This window comes from Solea solea, chromosome 19 (genome assembly GCF_958295425.1).
Source record: "Solea solea chromosome 19, fSolSol10.1, whole genome shotgun sequence".
Classification (NCBI taxonomy): Eukaryota; Metazoa; Chordata; class Actinopteri; order Pleuronectiformes; family Soleidae; genus Solea; species Solea solea.
In genome coordinates, this window is record NC_081152.1 from 9,344,573 (window position 1) to 9,360,809 (window position 16,237).

General features: G+C 39.0%; 1 protein-coding gene across 1 annotated transcript; it reads left to right on the forward strand.

The window, feature by feature from the left end:
• Window positions 1-5,177: 5,177 nt before the first annotated feature.
• On the forward strand, window positions 5,178-15,614 carry lman1 (lectin, mannose-binding, 1). Its single transcript, XM_058618198.1, has 13 exons — window positions 5,178-5,520; window positions 7,049-7,203; window positions 8,024-8,131; window positions 8,500-8,561; window positions 8,918-9,017; window positions 9,130-9,253; window positions 9,707-9,765; window positions 9,945-10,077; window positions 10,289-10,476; window positions 11,528-11,604; window positions 14,526-14,688; window positions 14,780-14,904; window positions 14,998-15,614. Exons 1-13 carry the CDS (start codon window positions 5,190-5,192, stop codon window positions 15,032-15,034), a joined length of 1,662 nt encoding a protein of 553 aa, XP_058474181.1. The 5' UTR covers window positions 5,178-5,189; the 3' UTR covers window positions 15,035-15,614.
• Window positions 15,615-16,237: the final 623 nt, after the last annotated feature.

Here is a 16,237-nt window from a genome sequence, read left to right on the forward strand (position 1 = left end):
AAATAACTTTAATTATTACCACCATCTCGACCTTCGTCATTTAGGTGAATGGAAACAAAAACAACAATTGAGGTCCGTCAGTAACACTCCATCATTGTTTACATGCTCTGTGTCCTCAATTTAACTATTGAGGGAGTGAAATTAAAATCCTGCGCACATTTTTAGAGCAAGCTCATTACATGTTGGTAGAGCGATGAAAAACTTGGCACCAAATTTTTTTTTTTTTTCAAAATCCCCTCTGGAAGTAATTAATCACTAGGAGGGCCAAACTTAAAAGATTTCAGATATTTGCTGAAGTACCCCTCCTTCCTAATTATATCTCCCTGCTCGTCCCCCTCATTATTTAGAACTACCCACAAAAGGATGCAACACTAAATGGGAACTGTCACACACCCTGCCCCCTTCCAAAGAAAATGTTACATAGCAAATGAACGAGTGAGTTACTCTGCTGTGATAAAAGCCTTAATGAGGTAATTTATTAGTATTGGCTGCCGGGAACTGTTGGACACAGATGGAAACAAACAGGAAGAGGAGGCATAGAGAAAATTAGTGTTACCCAATTCATTAATTAATGCGTTAGTGTGGGCAGCAAATTAACTGCCCAAAAAATTCCCCATTCATTGAAGATCATGGTTTGAAAAGAAAATACATTGTTGCCTTCCATCGTAATTGCAAGATGGTACAAATTCAATTCTAATGAGGTAAAAGGCACCCCCTTAACATGCATCCCCTATTTCCCTCTCTTAAAGGGCTTACTCTTAAGTTTAAGGAAGTCCTGAGAGTGAAGGAGACAATAATGAGAGATTGGCCTGGCCCTAAGTGCTTTATATGCTGCAAACAGGTAAAGAGGATTGAATAGCTCTCTTTCTGGGACTCCTGGGGGGCCTGTCTTCCCAGCACAACAACACTTGGCTCTGAGAAAGGGTTCTGCTGAGGAGCCTGCAGAATGAATGGATCTGTGCAGCAGTGGGTCAAACTGAATGGCAAAGTTCTTCAGTGATTACACACTATGTTGTACCTGGGCTCCACACACACACACACACACACACACACACACACACACAAGTACATGGAGACAGCCCTCACCCTTCCACCTCTCATTCTCATCGCGTTATCTTTACACAGGCTTTGTCTCCTCTAATTGGAGCTGATGAGGGACTAATTGGTAGCTTTTTTACAACACCCAGCACTTAAGCAATGGCAAGCTGGGGGAGGCAGCATGAGTGGAGTTAATGAGAGGCTCTGCACAAATAAAAGATTTAGTATGGGCCCGTTTCACAGAATGGGAGAAAAGGAAAGTTGAGGATATCTTTTGTTTCCCCACCATCTTTCACTTATGTGCAGGTATCTGAAAAGAAGAGGGAGTGGTTAAGGACTCACAGTGGTTGCTGAAACGCTGAGCACTTGTGCACATAAAGAAATCTGTTGTGTATTGTTTGGGGCCCACAGTTTAGTGTGTCTATTAATAATGAGTAAAGGCTGCTCCTCAGATGAATGTGGCACAGTCCTTAGTGGACAAAAAGTGCCCTCTCTACCCTGGACCACACTGGACTGTGTTGAAGCAATCTGGAATAAAGGTTTCGTCTGTATGCATTATTGAGGGTGATGTGTGCCGATTTGAGCCCACTAATAATACCGAAGTAGTCTTAAATCTGGTTTTAATTATAATTAATGGGACTTATGTTTCACTAATTGGCTGCACATCTCAGGTACTGTGTTGGAAAATCAGCCTTATTTAAAAAACAAACAAACAGTGCAGTTTAGTCTTAGTCTCTCTTAGAGATTTGCATCACGGTGGAAAAATTAAAAAGCAAACCAGGTCTGACCACAGGACGTTTCCTTAGCATGCTGTCGTCTCCGCATGCTAAGGAATTTTCTTCATGTGATAATAGTTTGCTTTGTGCTGTCAAACACCATGAGGCTACGGGCTTCATTTAACTAAGCTGCGGTATCACACCAGGAGGTGACAGGCTACTCTCGCTTTCCGCTTAATGTGACACAGCTAATACAAACATCTTTACAGGCAAAGTAACAAACAGCTGGGTGCATGTAGCCACATGCATCCAGCACAAAAGTTATTTGTTTTAGCTCATCAAGTCGGTTTAGAGCCTCAAGACCTTGACTCACCTCAAACAGGTGTGGTAGAATATGTTAAAATGTGAGGTTCATTAGAGAGACTCAACTGAACTGCACCCGTGGGTAAACTGTATAGTGGTCAAACAGTTTAAGCTACACTATAATATAATACTATAAGTTTGACAGTGAACAGTGTAAATTTTCCAAGATACATTTTCAAGATACATTGTTTAATTTACTGGCCAAATATTTGTGCTGACTCGTGATAAACTACTCACAGTCTCAATGACCCATTAACATCCTACAGGGTCCTATTGTCCACCTATAAATGGACTCATTATCATCACTATTGTTATTCAAATCCCCTGTTTCCTAACAAAAAATGTGGTTTAACTTTCTAATGGGACCTGCCCAGACAAAGGACAGAGGCCTCTAATTTCTCTGCTGCCTCAATCAGCTGGAAACTTGTTGAGTTTATTGCGTTTCACATGCTATGCCAAGAGTTACCATCTAATTTATAATGTCATATAACGCACTTAGATTTTATAGATTTTATGCTGTAAAGAATTGTACTTGTGTGCCCAGTCTTTATATCATGATAGCCTATCATTCTTTACTATATTGCTGTGCTGATGAATCATCCTAGAAAATAAGCAATCATTTCCCATTCCTACCTCACACTGGATTTATTTATTGTGCTTCTCTAAAATCAGCATTGACAAATAAAGAAAAGATACACTATATACTTGAGAAAGGTGGGAAAAATAGTTTGGATTGTGTGCATTTTCTTTTACCCTCATTACCATTATTTAGTGGGCAATTGAAAATATGGTCAAAATGCAACATTATTCCCAAGACAGAGGAAGACTCAGCTATATGAAACAGAGGAATACATGATACCACTATAAAGGATGTGTTGCATTCAAATATATAATTAAAAGGCATTCTACTATGGAAACACAGGTACTCGGGTAAAATGGCCTTAAAAGCAGCACTGTTCATATAAGAAAATGTATCCTTTGCTTATGAAATTAAGGCAATATAAAACCTCATTACACTAAACCAGTGGGGATGAGTCCTTGGTCATTTGGCAGAATAGTAGAAATCCCCAGATTACTGTCATCACAATAGCCTGTTTTGTCCTGGGGTTGGTTCCTAAACCAGTAATGGCAGGTGCTCACAGAAAGTGATGCCGCACCTCTAGAAGCACTGGGACGAAGCTGGTGAAAGTTTATAGAAAGTGAGTGGCACATCATTGAGTCATTTCCCCTCACCCGCTGAGGCTTTCAGATAGCAGTGAAAGCTTCTGCAGTTAGCATGGCTTTATCAACTCACCTTTTAATGACCTCATGCAGGCTCACAAGCTGATCCAGAACAACAACTGAAAGGAGTCTTCAGGAGTTAGCCGTAGGACAGATCTCCATGTGGATTTTGGCCTACTTGACTTGTTTGCTCTGTCCTTCATTGTTGGTGTTTTTCATTTGTGCAGCCAATTAGCATTGCAGATAATGGGGTTGATTGGCAATAGGTTACATGGCATAGTTATTATACTGTATGTGTGTATTTTGTCCCACTGAAAATAGTATCATTATTCATATTTATTTATTTATTTTGAAACATAGGACGAGATGATTAATGTCCCTTAATGGTTCTCCACATTTGATCAGATGTAGGTTGCCAACCATTTCAAGGACTGATTTAATTTATTTAGAAAAAGGGACAGTACATATTAATGTAAATATACAGCAACGTATGTAAATATGTCAGATAAGGCTGCAGTGCCCTGGCAGGTTGGTAGAACATCAAAAAATACAAAGAAAAAGCAACTAGAAATATTTAAAAAAAAAAAAAAAAAAAAAAAGTCAACAGAGAGATTATGTGCAATTTTTTGATATGGCTCTTGAACAAGCGTGTAGAGTCCAAAAATCACGACAAAGTAACAAACAAAACCTTCAGACTCTAATGGTGTTCAAATGGCTCTTGTAGTGTTACTTTCATACTGAGTGATTCACTGAGTGGAAACAGGCAGTGGAATGATCACATCGTCCCTTTTAGCAGGTCATGTTCCCACATGTGAAATTCCATAATCGCTGTCAGTGATAACTTACTTTGGGATATACCAGAGGTGGGAGACTTGACTCAAATCTGACTTAAGTCTCAAATATGAGGAGTTGAGACTTGCTTGACCAACGTTGGTAAATGACTCAAAATTACTTGGCTTTTGCAGCCTTGTGTACAAACCTGGCAATTTGAGCGACACCACTACATGAAATTTGATTCCGCACTTCAAATCCTGCAAAGAAAGGTAAGACAGGAAGTCATTTGGTTCCTACTTTAAGCTAACACTACAGTTAAAGTCTTTGTGGGTCAAAAGCTGATTGATTTATTGATGTTAATTATAGTTTTGTTTTTTTTAATAATCAATTCAGTTGTATGGGACCATTAAGCAGTCCTTACACTGTATGAGTAATACAGCGTTTCTCTAGTAGTTCAAAATGACTGTCTTTGTTTAGCATATTTAAATGTGGAATATCTGGGAAATCATCTTCATCTTCTATATTCATATGACTTGACTTGTGACTTACTTGATTTAAAGCTGGTACTCGACTATGGAGGACCATAAATGAAATAATGATAAAAAAGGAAGAATACAGAAATGAATGAATGAATAAAATAATTGATCAAATAATGTAATGTAATGTAATATAATATAATATAATATAATATAATATAATATAATATAATATAATATAACATAATATAAAATATAATATAATATAATATAATTATTATAATAATAATAATAATAATAATAATAATAATAATAATAATAATATAATCCATAATTATGTGTGACTTACTCCCATCTCTGGGATATAAAAAATAAAATTAATTTTATTTGACATTAAAGTCCCCTCAAGTGGTGTCTGTAATGCAAATAGTATGTGGGGAAGCCCTGGGTGCCACAATCACTCTTTTACCCTTTAAGTTACGCACCTGTTCATGTATCGCTTGTGCAGCTCACAACATGACGAATGCCCGCGGTCACTCATGACGACTAAAGGAGCGAGCGGTGGGAGGGGAGGGGGGAACGGCGAGAGAGGGAGACCAAAATGAAGGCAAAAGAAAACGGTCCAATGAGAGAACGCCCTGTTGGACCTACAGACATCCCGTCATGCTCGTCGTGGACTGAACTGAGTGCTACGTCAGCAGTCATACCAAACATGGCGGTGTCCGTAGCGCTGCCATCGGTTGCCGGTGCTCCTTCGTTAATTTTAACTTTTGTCACAGCGTTAATATTTCACCGCAGTGTCGCCGATATCTCCACAGGTCCCTCGTCGTCAGAAGAGACTCCTCACCGCCGTTTCGAGTACAAATACAGCTTCAAAGGACCTCATCTTTCGCAGCCGGACGGTTCCATCCCCTTCTGGATCCACACTGGAAGTAAGTTTGTGTCCAGCCAGCGGTCAGCATCTCTGCCACACTTTCAATGTTTAAACTAAAAATAACCCGGTGTCAACGCAAGACAGCGACGTGTGTATTATGTGTGCAGCGTATGTGCAAGCGACGTGTTTCCGCTTTGTAATAACGAGGTTCATTAAAAAAAAAAAAATGCATCGGGAAATGAATAGGTTTTAGCAGGTTAGCGTATATTTCTGAGTCGTGGTGTCTCAGAAACAGACATGAACACCTAAAACAGTTGTGTAAACGGCTATGACTGTTGCAAATGTGTGCAAACGCATGCAAGTGGGACTATTGAACTTTCCCCTTTCAAAGATGGGCCCTGGAGTCTTGCATCACACAATTGAGTTGTCCAGCTGCTGACAGAAGCGTTCAATCATGAGATTAGATTAGGTCAAAGAGTAATTGATGACGTATACACCAACTTCCTCTAATTCAACCATAATTTAGACAGTCTGTTTTCAAGATATTGTAATCTACAGATCCCAATATCTAATTCAATTTAAAAAATGATGAAGGCCAACCTCATCATTTCCATATAGATTCTTAATAAACTGTTAATACTTGCATGTAACTCAGCCTATTCAGTTGCATGCAGAAACCCCCTGGGCTACCATGAAGCAAAGTTGTGTGTTTTGTCCCAGTTAACTGTCACACAAGACAAACAAGAGCAGCACATTTGAAACTGAAACGCAGGAAATGGTTCATGTTAATGTGTTTATTTGTAGAATAACTGTCAGAACACACTGAAAACCGGCTCTTTGCGTATTTACAGAGCCACAGCACCCAACATGTATAACCTATTCAAACTATATGAGGGTGTAAAACAGCGGAAGGTGGAAGTATTAAATGGTGACACAAGCAATCAATCAATGATCACAATTATTGATGAATCATTTCTATTTATGTATTGTTTATAATACATAAATGGGACCAGATAAGTTATGATTGTCCATCTAGAGATTGCAAACATCAGCCAAGGCTGCTCACGTTCCTACAGTGTCATACAGTTTCATCATTTTGTTTCTTTCACAACTCTGACCTCTATTGCTCAGAAAGAGACGAACGTAACCAACAACATTACGGACATAATAAACACAACATTCCCCGGGTGTGCGTGGGTTTTCTCCAGGTTCTCTGGGTTCCTACCACAGTCCAAAAACACGCCGATTTGGAGATTAGGCAAATTGGACACTCTAAATTGACGCAGGTGTGAGTGTGAGAGTGGATGGTCGTTTGTCTCAATGTGGATGGTCGTTTGTCTCAATGTGGCCCTGTGATGGACTGGAGACCTGGCCAGGGTGTACCCCGCCTTTCGCCCTGTGTCAACTGGGATTGGCACCAGCGACCCTCATGAGGAGGATAAAGTGGTATATTAGAAGATGATTAGAAGAAGTGAGCTGCAATAGAACGAGCGAACCAGAGATTATTCACGTATTAGTCTTTTTTTCTAAAACAAAACCTATAGACTGTTGTAGTTATAAACGTAACGTCTCCTCTCCATCTCTAGATGCTATCCCGAGTGCAGACCAGGTGCGCATTACACCATCCCTCAGGAGCCAGAGGGGATCTGTGTGGACGAAAAACAGAGTCAACTTTGAACACTGGGAGGCTGAGGTGACCTTCAGAGTATCTGGAAGAGGCAGAATGGGAGCAGACGGTTTGGTAAGGAAGGATAACACTGCTGGATTTCCCTTTTTAGGGAATGAAAAAAAGTCCATATCTTATGTTTGGTTGGCAATAGATGTTCCTGTCCTAAAAGACGAACAAAACGAACAATCTACACTGCAATCTACTTTAAATTCACAACCTCACACACAATAACTTCAGGCAAAAAGGTTTTTGGAAACATCCTGTTTGAAGAGGGGTGTCGTGCACCCAAGGAAAAAACAACAGAACCCGGTGGACATTTTCATGCATTTTCAACTTTTAATACTAGAGGTTATGTAATAAGAAGGTTATGCTTTTGCCAGTGACAAATATGATGACATTTTCTTGGCATGTAAGTCATAGCCTAAGAAAGAAATGATTAAATATTGGTGGATAATCAGGATATGATCACCTTTTGTGTATATACAGTGTGGGAAATTGGCTGAGGTTTGCCCTCTCGAAGTGCTTTCTCTAGCTGTGAGTGAGCTACATGCTTGATCGAGACCTCTGGGTGTATTACAAACTGTTTACATTGCCTGATGATAACAGGACATGTAGGTAGTAGGAAGAAAGTAGTTCACATTCTTCCATGTTAGTTTTATTAAGGTGTGTCGAGTAAAGAAGAATAACAGAAGTTCTCTACTCTGCCACTTGTCTAACTCGTTGTCCTTGCTTTTTCTGTATTGTTGATTCTCTCATACTCTGTCCCTGTTACCTCACACTGTTTGCCACCACCTTGAGCACACGTGTTTCATAAAGTTTACCGAGACAAGTTGTTCCCAGTGTTTTCCAAGTAAATATAAAATATTTGTACCACTTTGTTTTTGCCTGACAGGCTGTGTGGTTCACATCTGAACAAGGCCTTGACGGTCCGGTGTACGGAGCTGCGGACCAGTGGAATGGAGTTGGAATCTTCTTTGATTCTTTTGACAATGACGGAAAGGTCGGTAACAACTTCACACTTGAAACTATTATTTAGCTTTAATGATAAATGACTGTATTGTGTATATTATGACAGATTTAGTGGGGAGCTTTTACAGATGAGGCTGTAGCTTTCTTTTGTTATTGTTGTTTTGGGGGAACAAGCATCCCGAATATTCACACAAAATTGACCGCTGTTTGGTTGATATCAGCTTCTGGAATCAAATGAACAAACATGTTTGTAGGATGAACCAGCCATCTATTTATCTTTCAAAACAATTTGAATAATACTACTTCTGCTCAGGTATGGGATTAATATTTTGCCATAAAGTCAATTCACTTCATGCAAAGGATTAATGCATTTCTGTGTTGTTGTTCTCTCCATTCCAGAAAAATAACCCTGCTATAGTTGTTGTGGGCAACAATGGCAAACTTGTTTACGACCACCAAAAGTAAGTAAACATTTCTTATGCTGAGCTCTGATGTCATCACCGACGCATATTTAAACAACTTAAAGAAGATTAGGAAATATGATTATATTTGCTTGGAAAGTAAATAATCCCCCGTCTTTCCTAATCTCTCATGGCCCAGTGAAAGCTTTAAATCACTTTTTCAATTCCAGTTTCTCTTAGAGTTCAGTGTGTTTTCTTTAATAAATGTTTATAAAAGCATACTTTAATTCACTAATATAATAAACACGCCCACTAATGCATGGTGCATGCATATTCTCCACACACGTGTTCAGTGTGGAGCCTCGATCTATAAATGTAAAGCCATATTTTCCTTTGAAATTGTTGTTTCTATCCAGTGATGGTGCCACACAAGCCCTCGGCACGTGTTTGCGAGACTTCCGCAACAAACCGTATCCCGTCAGAGCCAAAATAAAGTACTACAAGAAGACGCTGACGGTTGGTTACACAAACACAGTAGTAGTAGTAGTAGTAGTAGTAGTAGTAGTGATGATGAGCACAGTTAGTAGTATTCTTATTAGCTGCAATGCTGTTCTTTCCACTTCCTCAGGTGATGATCAACAATGGTTTCACTCCAGACAAGGAGGATTATGAGTTCTGCACAAAAGTGGACACCATGATCATTCCCACTGATGGCTTCTTTGGGATTTCAGCTGCCACTGGTGGTTTAGCAGGTACAGCTTAATCCTCCCTGTATTTAGAAAATGTTTTTTTCAACTCACATTAACGCCTCAGGTGATCGTTATTCTGATTTGTTGTTGAGGCTGAGCAGAAACATTAAGTTATACAGCTGAAAGGATCTGGCTTCCACGTATTGAGTTGTAGTTATTCCCCAGAAACTATTGATGGTCTTTCCCAGTTGTGCTATTTAGTGTAAAGTTGAAGTTTAATTCGAAAAGGAATTTGAATTTTATTTACTTGAAATTTCTTGGAGGTGGTGTTGTTGTTACTGTCACTCTCTGTCCTATTGAGATTATGACCCTTTGGTTTTACCACGTCGTTTTAAGATAGTTTAAATCCCCTAACACTTCAACTCAATGCTGTAATTTTAAGTGTCACTGTAAATATGAGTATATGTTTCTGTTTTCTGTGTCATTTTCTAATTTAGACTTTCTTTCCTCCATCAGATGACCATGATGTGTTATCCTTCTTATTATTCAGACTCACAGAGCCAGGCCAGCAACCGGTAACTACACTTTCCTAGAGCTCCCTGTACACTCCCTGTCCTGCCTGTAATTTACTTTTCTGTAGCAGTGTGACTCAGCGGGCACATGCACAGATGTGTATGCACACTATAGCCCAAGCCCGGGCCCCACAGGGTTCAGAGTGTTTTTCAGAGTTTTCCTTTTGTCTTTCCCATTGAAGCCCCCACCAGAATCTGAGATTCCTAAAGAAGAGAAGGACAAGTACCAGGAGGAATTCCAGAACTTCCAGCAAGAGCTTGACAAAAAGAAAGAGGAGTTTCAGAAAGAGCACCCAGATGTCCAAGGAGAGCCAAGTAAGATTTCTGTATCCAACAATTATCCCTAACAATTATGTAAATTACCCTGGACAAATTTACTCTCTCAAGCTGTAATCTTTCTGTGGAAATTGTTTACCTGAAATGTCTGAAAACAGCTCATGAGACCTCAACATGCGCAAACATCAAATTTGAATTGCCTTATTTTATTTATCTTGGTTCAAATCCTTGGTTTTGTTCTCCCCTTCAGTCGAGGACTTGTATGAGAGTGTGAATGATCGGGAGATCCGTCAGGTGTTTGAAGGCCAGAACCGGATCCATCTGGAGATCAAGCAGCTCCACCGGCAGCTTGCAATGATCCTGGACGAGCAGCGCAGATATGTCTCTGTTATTACTGATGAGGTTGCCAAAAAGGGAACGAATGCTGAGTCGGGACAGGTGGGCATGTCATTGCTGACGTTTTTTTTTTTTCTTGTACCCCAAATCCATGCATTTTCTATATTTACTAGATTATATGTCATGTTTTACACAACGAAAATGAAGGGATTCAAATAATAAATAATCTAGAAGTGTCAACCTGGTAGTAGTGTGAAGTAGTGTGACAGCACTGAAAAAATAGTGTTTTACATGGTAATTTCAAGTTCAACATCAGGTAAAATTTGGTGAATTGAAATGGGCTCTTATTTAAATTCTTTATTAAAATATGGTGTAAATATTACATTAATAGATACAAGTAAAAATAAGCGATAATAGAGAGGACAGTGAAGCCTTTCACTGTGGATGTTACAGTTCAACAAGAATTTATTCAAGAAGAACGGATTGTTGTTCATGGAGAGTCTGTAGTTCTTTTATACTCTAAGTGCTGGCGATAAATCATAAGGTGTGTGGCTTTTGTTTATCTGTGCGTGCGTGTTCATGGATCTAGTAAGGGCTTCGTCCTGGATCATGTAAGGATTAGTTTCGTCGTTTGCCGTTGTGACTGAGTGACTCGGTCACTGACTGTGCTAACACACACACACACACACACACACACAGATACACCACACTTTTCTCCTCTCCCTCTTTCTTCCTACTTTCCCATGGCCATAAAGAAAGGCTTCAGCTTACTCCAACTGTGTCTGTCTCCAACAAAAAATACGAAATGCATGTCAGATTCGGATCAGCCTCGGACAACAAATATGGGGGGCCAGTCGTATTTCATATGTGTACCACAAAGAGTGTAGTGGCGGCCTCAGTAAAGCAAGGCCCTTGCTCACAGTACCTATAAACAGCTTATTCTAAGGCTATGAAAACTGAGTGATTTTGAAGCAAATAGACACTTATGGTTGGTGTATTTAGGTGTTACACACCTGACCCTTTTACTTAGTCTGTTCTCCTGCTAGTAAATTGTGTTTATGGCAGGTCATCAAAACTTGAAACCTTTTTATGACGGCTTTATCAGATGTCAACGCTGAAGTGTGTTCCTCTTTGTGCTGTATTTGTCTTGTAGGTGGATTCTGCCAGTCCACAGTTGGGCTCTGTCTTAGCCACACAGCAGGAGGTGCTCAAAAACCTGAATGAATTGAGGTAAGTCGGGACAGCAGCACTTGCTGTTGACTTTTGATCACCTTGAAAAGGGAACTGTTGTTTTTTGCAGCCACGATAGATAGAGAGAGAGAGACATGTATGTGATACCCGAGAAAATCCTGCCCGCTAAATCCCTCAAAACATCTCTAATCTCAGGATGAACTGCAGGTGTCTGCCAGTCTCATAATTCAGCTGCGGTAACGGCCCTCTAAACCTTTTGATTGGTGTATTTGTCTTTGCTTGTGTTTGTACCACATACATTCACTTAATGCAGCTTAAATGTCACACAATCATTATTATTAGTGAGGCAAAAGTGAGCACCAAAACCTGCATGAAGATTAGATGATTGAAAACATAATAGTCTACAATGATTATTGAATGGCCATTTAATTCCAAACTAACTTGAGTTAAATGAATATGGGTTGCCCCATATTACACAAAATTTATTTGAAATATATAATTTTGTGCACTAGTTACAGTGATAGGTGTAGTCATGCCCAGCTGTAATCGTCTCCCACTCTTACTGTACAAAATTGTCTCTTTATCACCCGAGGATAACAGGCCGCACAGACTTTAATACCAAGATAATACAGCTTAAGCGATGGTGTGCCTTCCATGGCAGAGACTCAAGTGACTGTTTGATTTGGTACTTACCGTGAGTAAGCCTGATTAGGTATACAGAATGTAATGTTTTGATGTTTAGAGCTTTGATTTTGTCAATAACATATTTGTGCTTTTGTACTGCTTGCCTAAGGTGCTTGTGGGCTTAGTCATTGTAAGCACGCAAGCGATTTAACAAAAGAAAAAAACTGCTATCTGAAACCTGTCTTGTAGATTTAATTCATCACATTTTAATCACTGTTTTCCTCCTTTTTCCTAATAAATAAGTTAGAAAGTGTCCATGTGAGTAATTGCAGTTTTATACCCTTTCAAAAATCAACTATATGAGTGTTAATTTATTCATTAAGTCTCCTGGTGCTGCCGCTGCATTGTGTCTTAATTTTAACGCACCATCTGCATAAAAAAAAAAATTAATCAGAATCTTAAGATATTTTATGTAACATTAATCTCTTAGTCTCGTGTATCATAAAAGAGCCAAGCTGTTTATATGTCCTAAATCCAACAGGACATTCATCCTCAGAATGATTTTTGCATACATGATTTTCTTATTATGTTGCTGACCCATAACTAGAATGTTCTCTCGGTGGTTTTATATGTTCATTTCACTCCGATGCCCCTGGAAGTGGATTTCGTATAAATTATATCATATAGATGGCAGAAGAGGCAAATAACCAGAGCGGTAATTTAAAGATAAGTTGGTCCACGGGGTAAACTGATTGACTGTCAGACCCTGGCAAATGGCGGCAGCTGCTTCCTCTCATGTGCTAATATGAGCAACTGAGCTGTATTACCTTGTAGATTAAGCGTTCATCCCGACCCGTCTCCTTAAACACCAAGTTTATGATCGGACCTCATCTGAGACTGAGACACATAAATGGGTCAGTTTGTCATAAATGGAGATTAGCTTTAAGCTTTAATAAATGCTCACTTACTTTCTCAAGGGAGATTTCTTTTTTTTTTTTTTTTTATGAAACAAATTAGATTTTGTTTTTATGTCATCTCCTTTCAGACCGTAGCCATGTGGCCAAGGAAGAAAAGGCCACATTGTAGCACCATTTTATCAGATTTGTAATCTGTAAAAGCATCTGTCATACGCAGGCAAAACATGGGTTTCCCTCCAATTGATTTTTTTTTTTTTGCCACAATCCCCCCTCCTCAGGGCCTTCCGACTTTCACTGCTGGAATTCCTTTCAATTGTGAAGTCACTTTTTTTTTGTCGTCTTAGATTTGTTTAAGATGATAAAGGAGACTTATTGCTCCTTCCCCGTACATAATCAGTCTTGACCCAGGCTTGGACATCTTCATTATCTTCTGTATTTTAACTTCGTATAGTGATGAGAGTAAAGACACAGATTTGACACGTAAAGCAGACCCTGACAACGTCAGCGACATCAAACAAAGAAACAAATAAACAGATTTGTCCTGGCGGCACCTTTTTAGTATGAAATTAACATTTGTTTCCGGTGCAACAATAAACGTAAGACAGTGTTCTATATTCTATATTCCTTGAGCAAGTATCGACAGTAACTTTTAAACCACATCATTTTCCAATTGTTCTCTTTTATGCTCAAAATGCTTATTGGATTTGCACCAATTTAAAGCCAAGAAACTTTCCAGCAAATAAACATCTACCATTTTTCCTTTAAAAATGTATAATACATGGCCAGTATTTGTTTATATTATTATGCCTCTTTTTTTTGCCATTAATTTCAGTTTGCGTTTAACAGTGTTCTGCTGTGGTCTGTTTGTTAACCTTGCGTGTTTGTAATCTGTTGTAAGAACGTGTTCTCTCTCTTTTTCTTTTTTCTTTTTTTTTAATAAGGGATTAATTTAGCAATCATGACCTCTTTTATCAGATGGTAATTTTTTGTTTTTTTTCAAACTTTGAGAATATATAGCCTCATGTGAATAGGGATTAAAAGATTAATGTCGGCCGGTTTGTATTACAGTAAATAAATGATACCACGCATGTTACTGCACATCATACTTCCCGTCACACGTTCATTTATCGGACTTTATCAGATTGTGAGGGTTTTTGTTTTTGCAACATTTCCACATGATTTAGTCCAGTTGATGCATAGATCAGTTTTAATATCAGTATTAATAGTACAATTGTTCATAAGATAATATTTCATTGTCTGTTTGCACAGAAAATTGTCTTGCATTCACCATTCTGACAATCATAGACAGACAAGTCGGAGCCAAAGGTTCTGCTTTAAGTCTATAACATGCGTTCATATTCAAGTCCCTAAAAACATTAAAAGTTACACCATTGTGTCTTCTTCTCTTCGTCTCTGCAGGAACAGCTTTTACGAGTCGCTGAAGCAGATCGGCTCTGCCCAACACCAGGGAAACGCTCCGGGCATCGGAACCTATGAGACTATTCAGCACTTTAACGAAATCAAGGAACATCTGCACTTGGTCAAAAAGGACGTGGAGCACCTGGTACAGCGCGGTGCTCAGGTGTGGATGAGTGTGGCGTCGGACTGAAAACGCTTCATTGACCATGTTCAATTTGAGTATGTTTATAAATGGCAAATGTTTTCTCTTGCAGAATCCTGCTGAGAAGGCTGTGAAGTGCCCTGAGATGCCCCCAGTGCCCACCTGCTTATCCACTGTTCATTTTGTAATCTTTATCGTCGTCCAGTCAGTCCTGTTCTTCTGCTACGTCATGTACAAGTAAGACATCGGACATTTCTCTTTGGTCGTATGTACAGTATGCATCCGCGGTGGTCTAATCTCCTGTTTTTCTCTTCTTCTTTTCTCTTGTAGAAGTCAGCAAGAAGCCGCAGCAAAGAAGTTCTTTTGATGAAACATATTTCTGAAATGAAAGTGTGTAAATGAGGGATTTTCTGTTTTGGTAATTTTTTTTTTCGGCGGGAGGGGGGGGATATTTTCAGATTGTAAGTTATTATACTTTAAGAAAAAAATTGTTTTTTTGTTGTGTTGATAAAGTGTTTTAATTACAGATTTTAATTTGATCATAAACTGTGTATGAATGCTGGTGTGTGAATTACCACTCTGGATTTCCAACATGATGTCATAAGTTCCTTTACAGTATTTTTTAGTTGGTTTGATCCTTGGATTTTGTTTGGAAAAAGCTGAAATCTGCCACAGTCCCATTGTCATGAACCTGAACTGAAAACAAAAAAACAAATAACCTGTGCTTTGAAATGTGCAATTTTTGTATGAAATAAGGCTGAACTGTTGTCAGGTGTCAGCTTACGTTTATCTGCTTTGGTTCAGAATCTGACATATCCTCTACCTGAACAATTTACATAAACTGAAAATGAAAAAGACTGCTTCTTGCTTTGTCAAATTAATTTCACCCTATACAAATCATCCACTTTGTGAATTACACTTGTACAATTACACATTTTTGACAAATACGTGAAGAGACTTCAGTCCTTATTTGGGTTTCAACTCCACGTAAACATAGTATAGAACAGATAACAGTAATGCTCATGGTTCTGTGGTGCTGAACTTAGTGCTTTCAGCTCAAATATTAAGTGACATTCTTTAGTCGGTGCAGTTGGAAATAAGAATTCTACTAATGATCATGGTCAGTATTATAAAATACAGCATTAGCTGTGATTCCTGCTAAAGGAAAACCCAACATTCTATCAGGGATTATGCAGACGCCGCAAGGTGTTCGGCACAGTTTTCAGCGTTTCGCTGACACAGATCCAGGAGACTCATGCATAGGCGTGAATTTGAGCATTAATGGTTGTTTGTCCCTGTATGCTGGCTCTGAGGCTCTGTTCAGGTTGTGCCCTCTGGCCCACTGTCCGCTGGGATTGGTTCCAGCAACCCTCACAGGATGAGTGATATAGATGATGGACGGATGGACCTATATGCTATAATGTGTAATAGGGGAACTTTCCTAGATTAACATATTTACACTTAAAAAACACAATAGTTGGAATAGCTATAATTTATAAGACAATGCCAAAAAAAAATTGGATTTTAAGAACACAGTGGTATTAAATAGTAACTAACTTCTCAAAACTTA

Bases quoted from the DNA above. Each gene is read 5' to 3' on its own strand.
- lman1 (XM_058618198.1), top strand. From the start codon at position 5,190: ATGAAGGCAAAAGAAAACGGTCCAATGAGAGAACGCCCTGTTGGACCT. The intron at 9,018-9,129 runs GTTGGTTACACA...CCACTTCCTCAG, and splicing joins ACTACAAGAAGACGCTGACG to GTGATGATCAACAATGGTTT. The intron at 10,477-11,527 runs GTGGGCATGTCA...TTTGTCTTGTAG, and splicing joins CGAATGCTGAGTCGGGACAG to GTGGATTCTGCCAGTCCACA.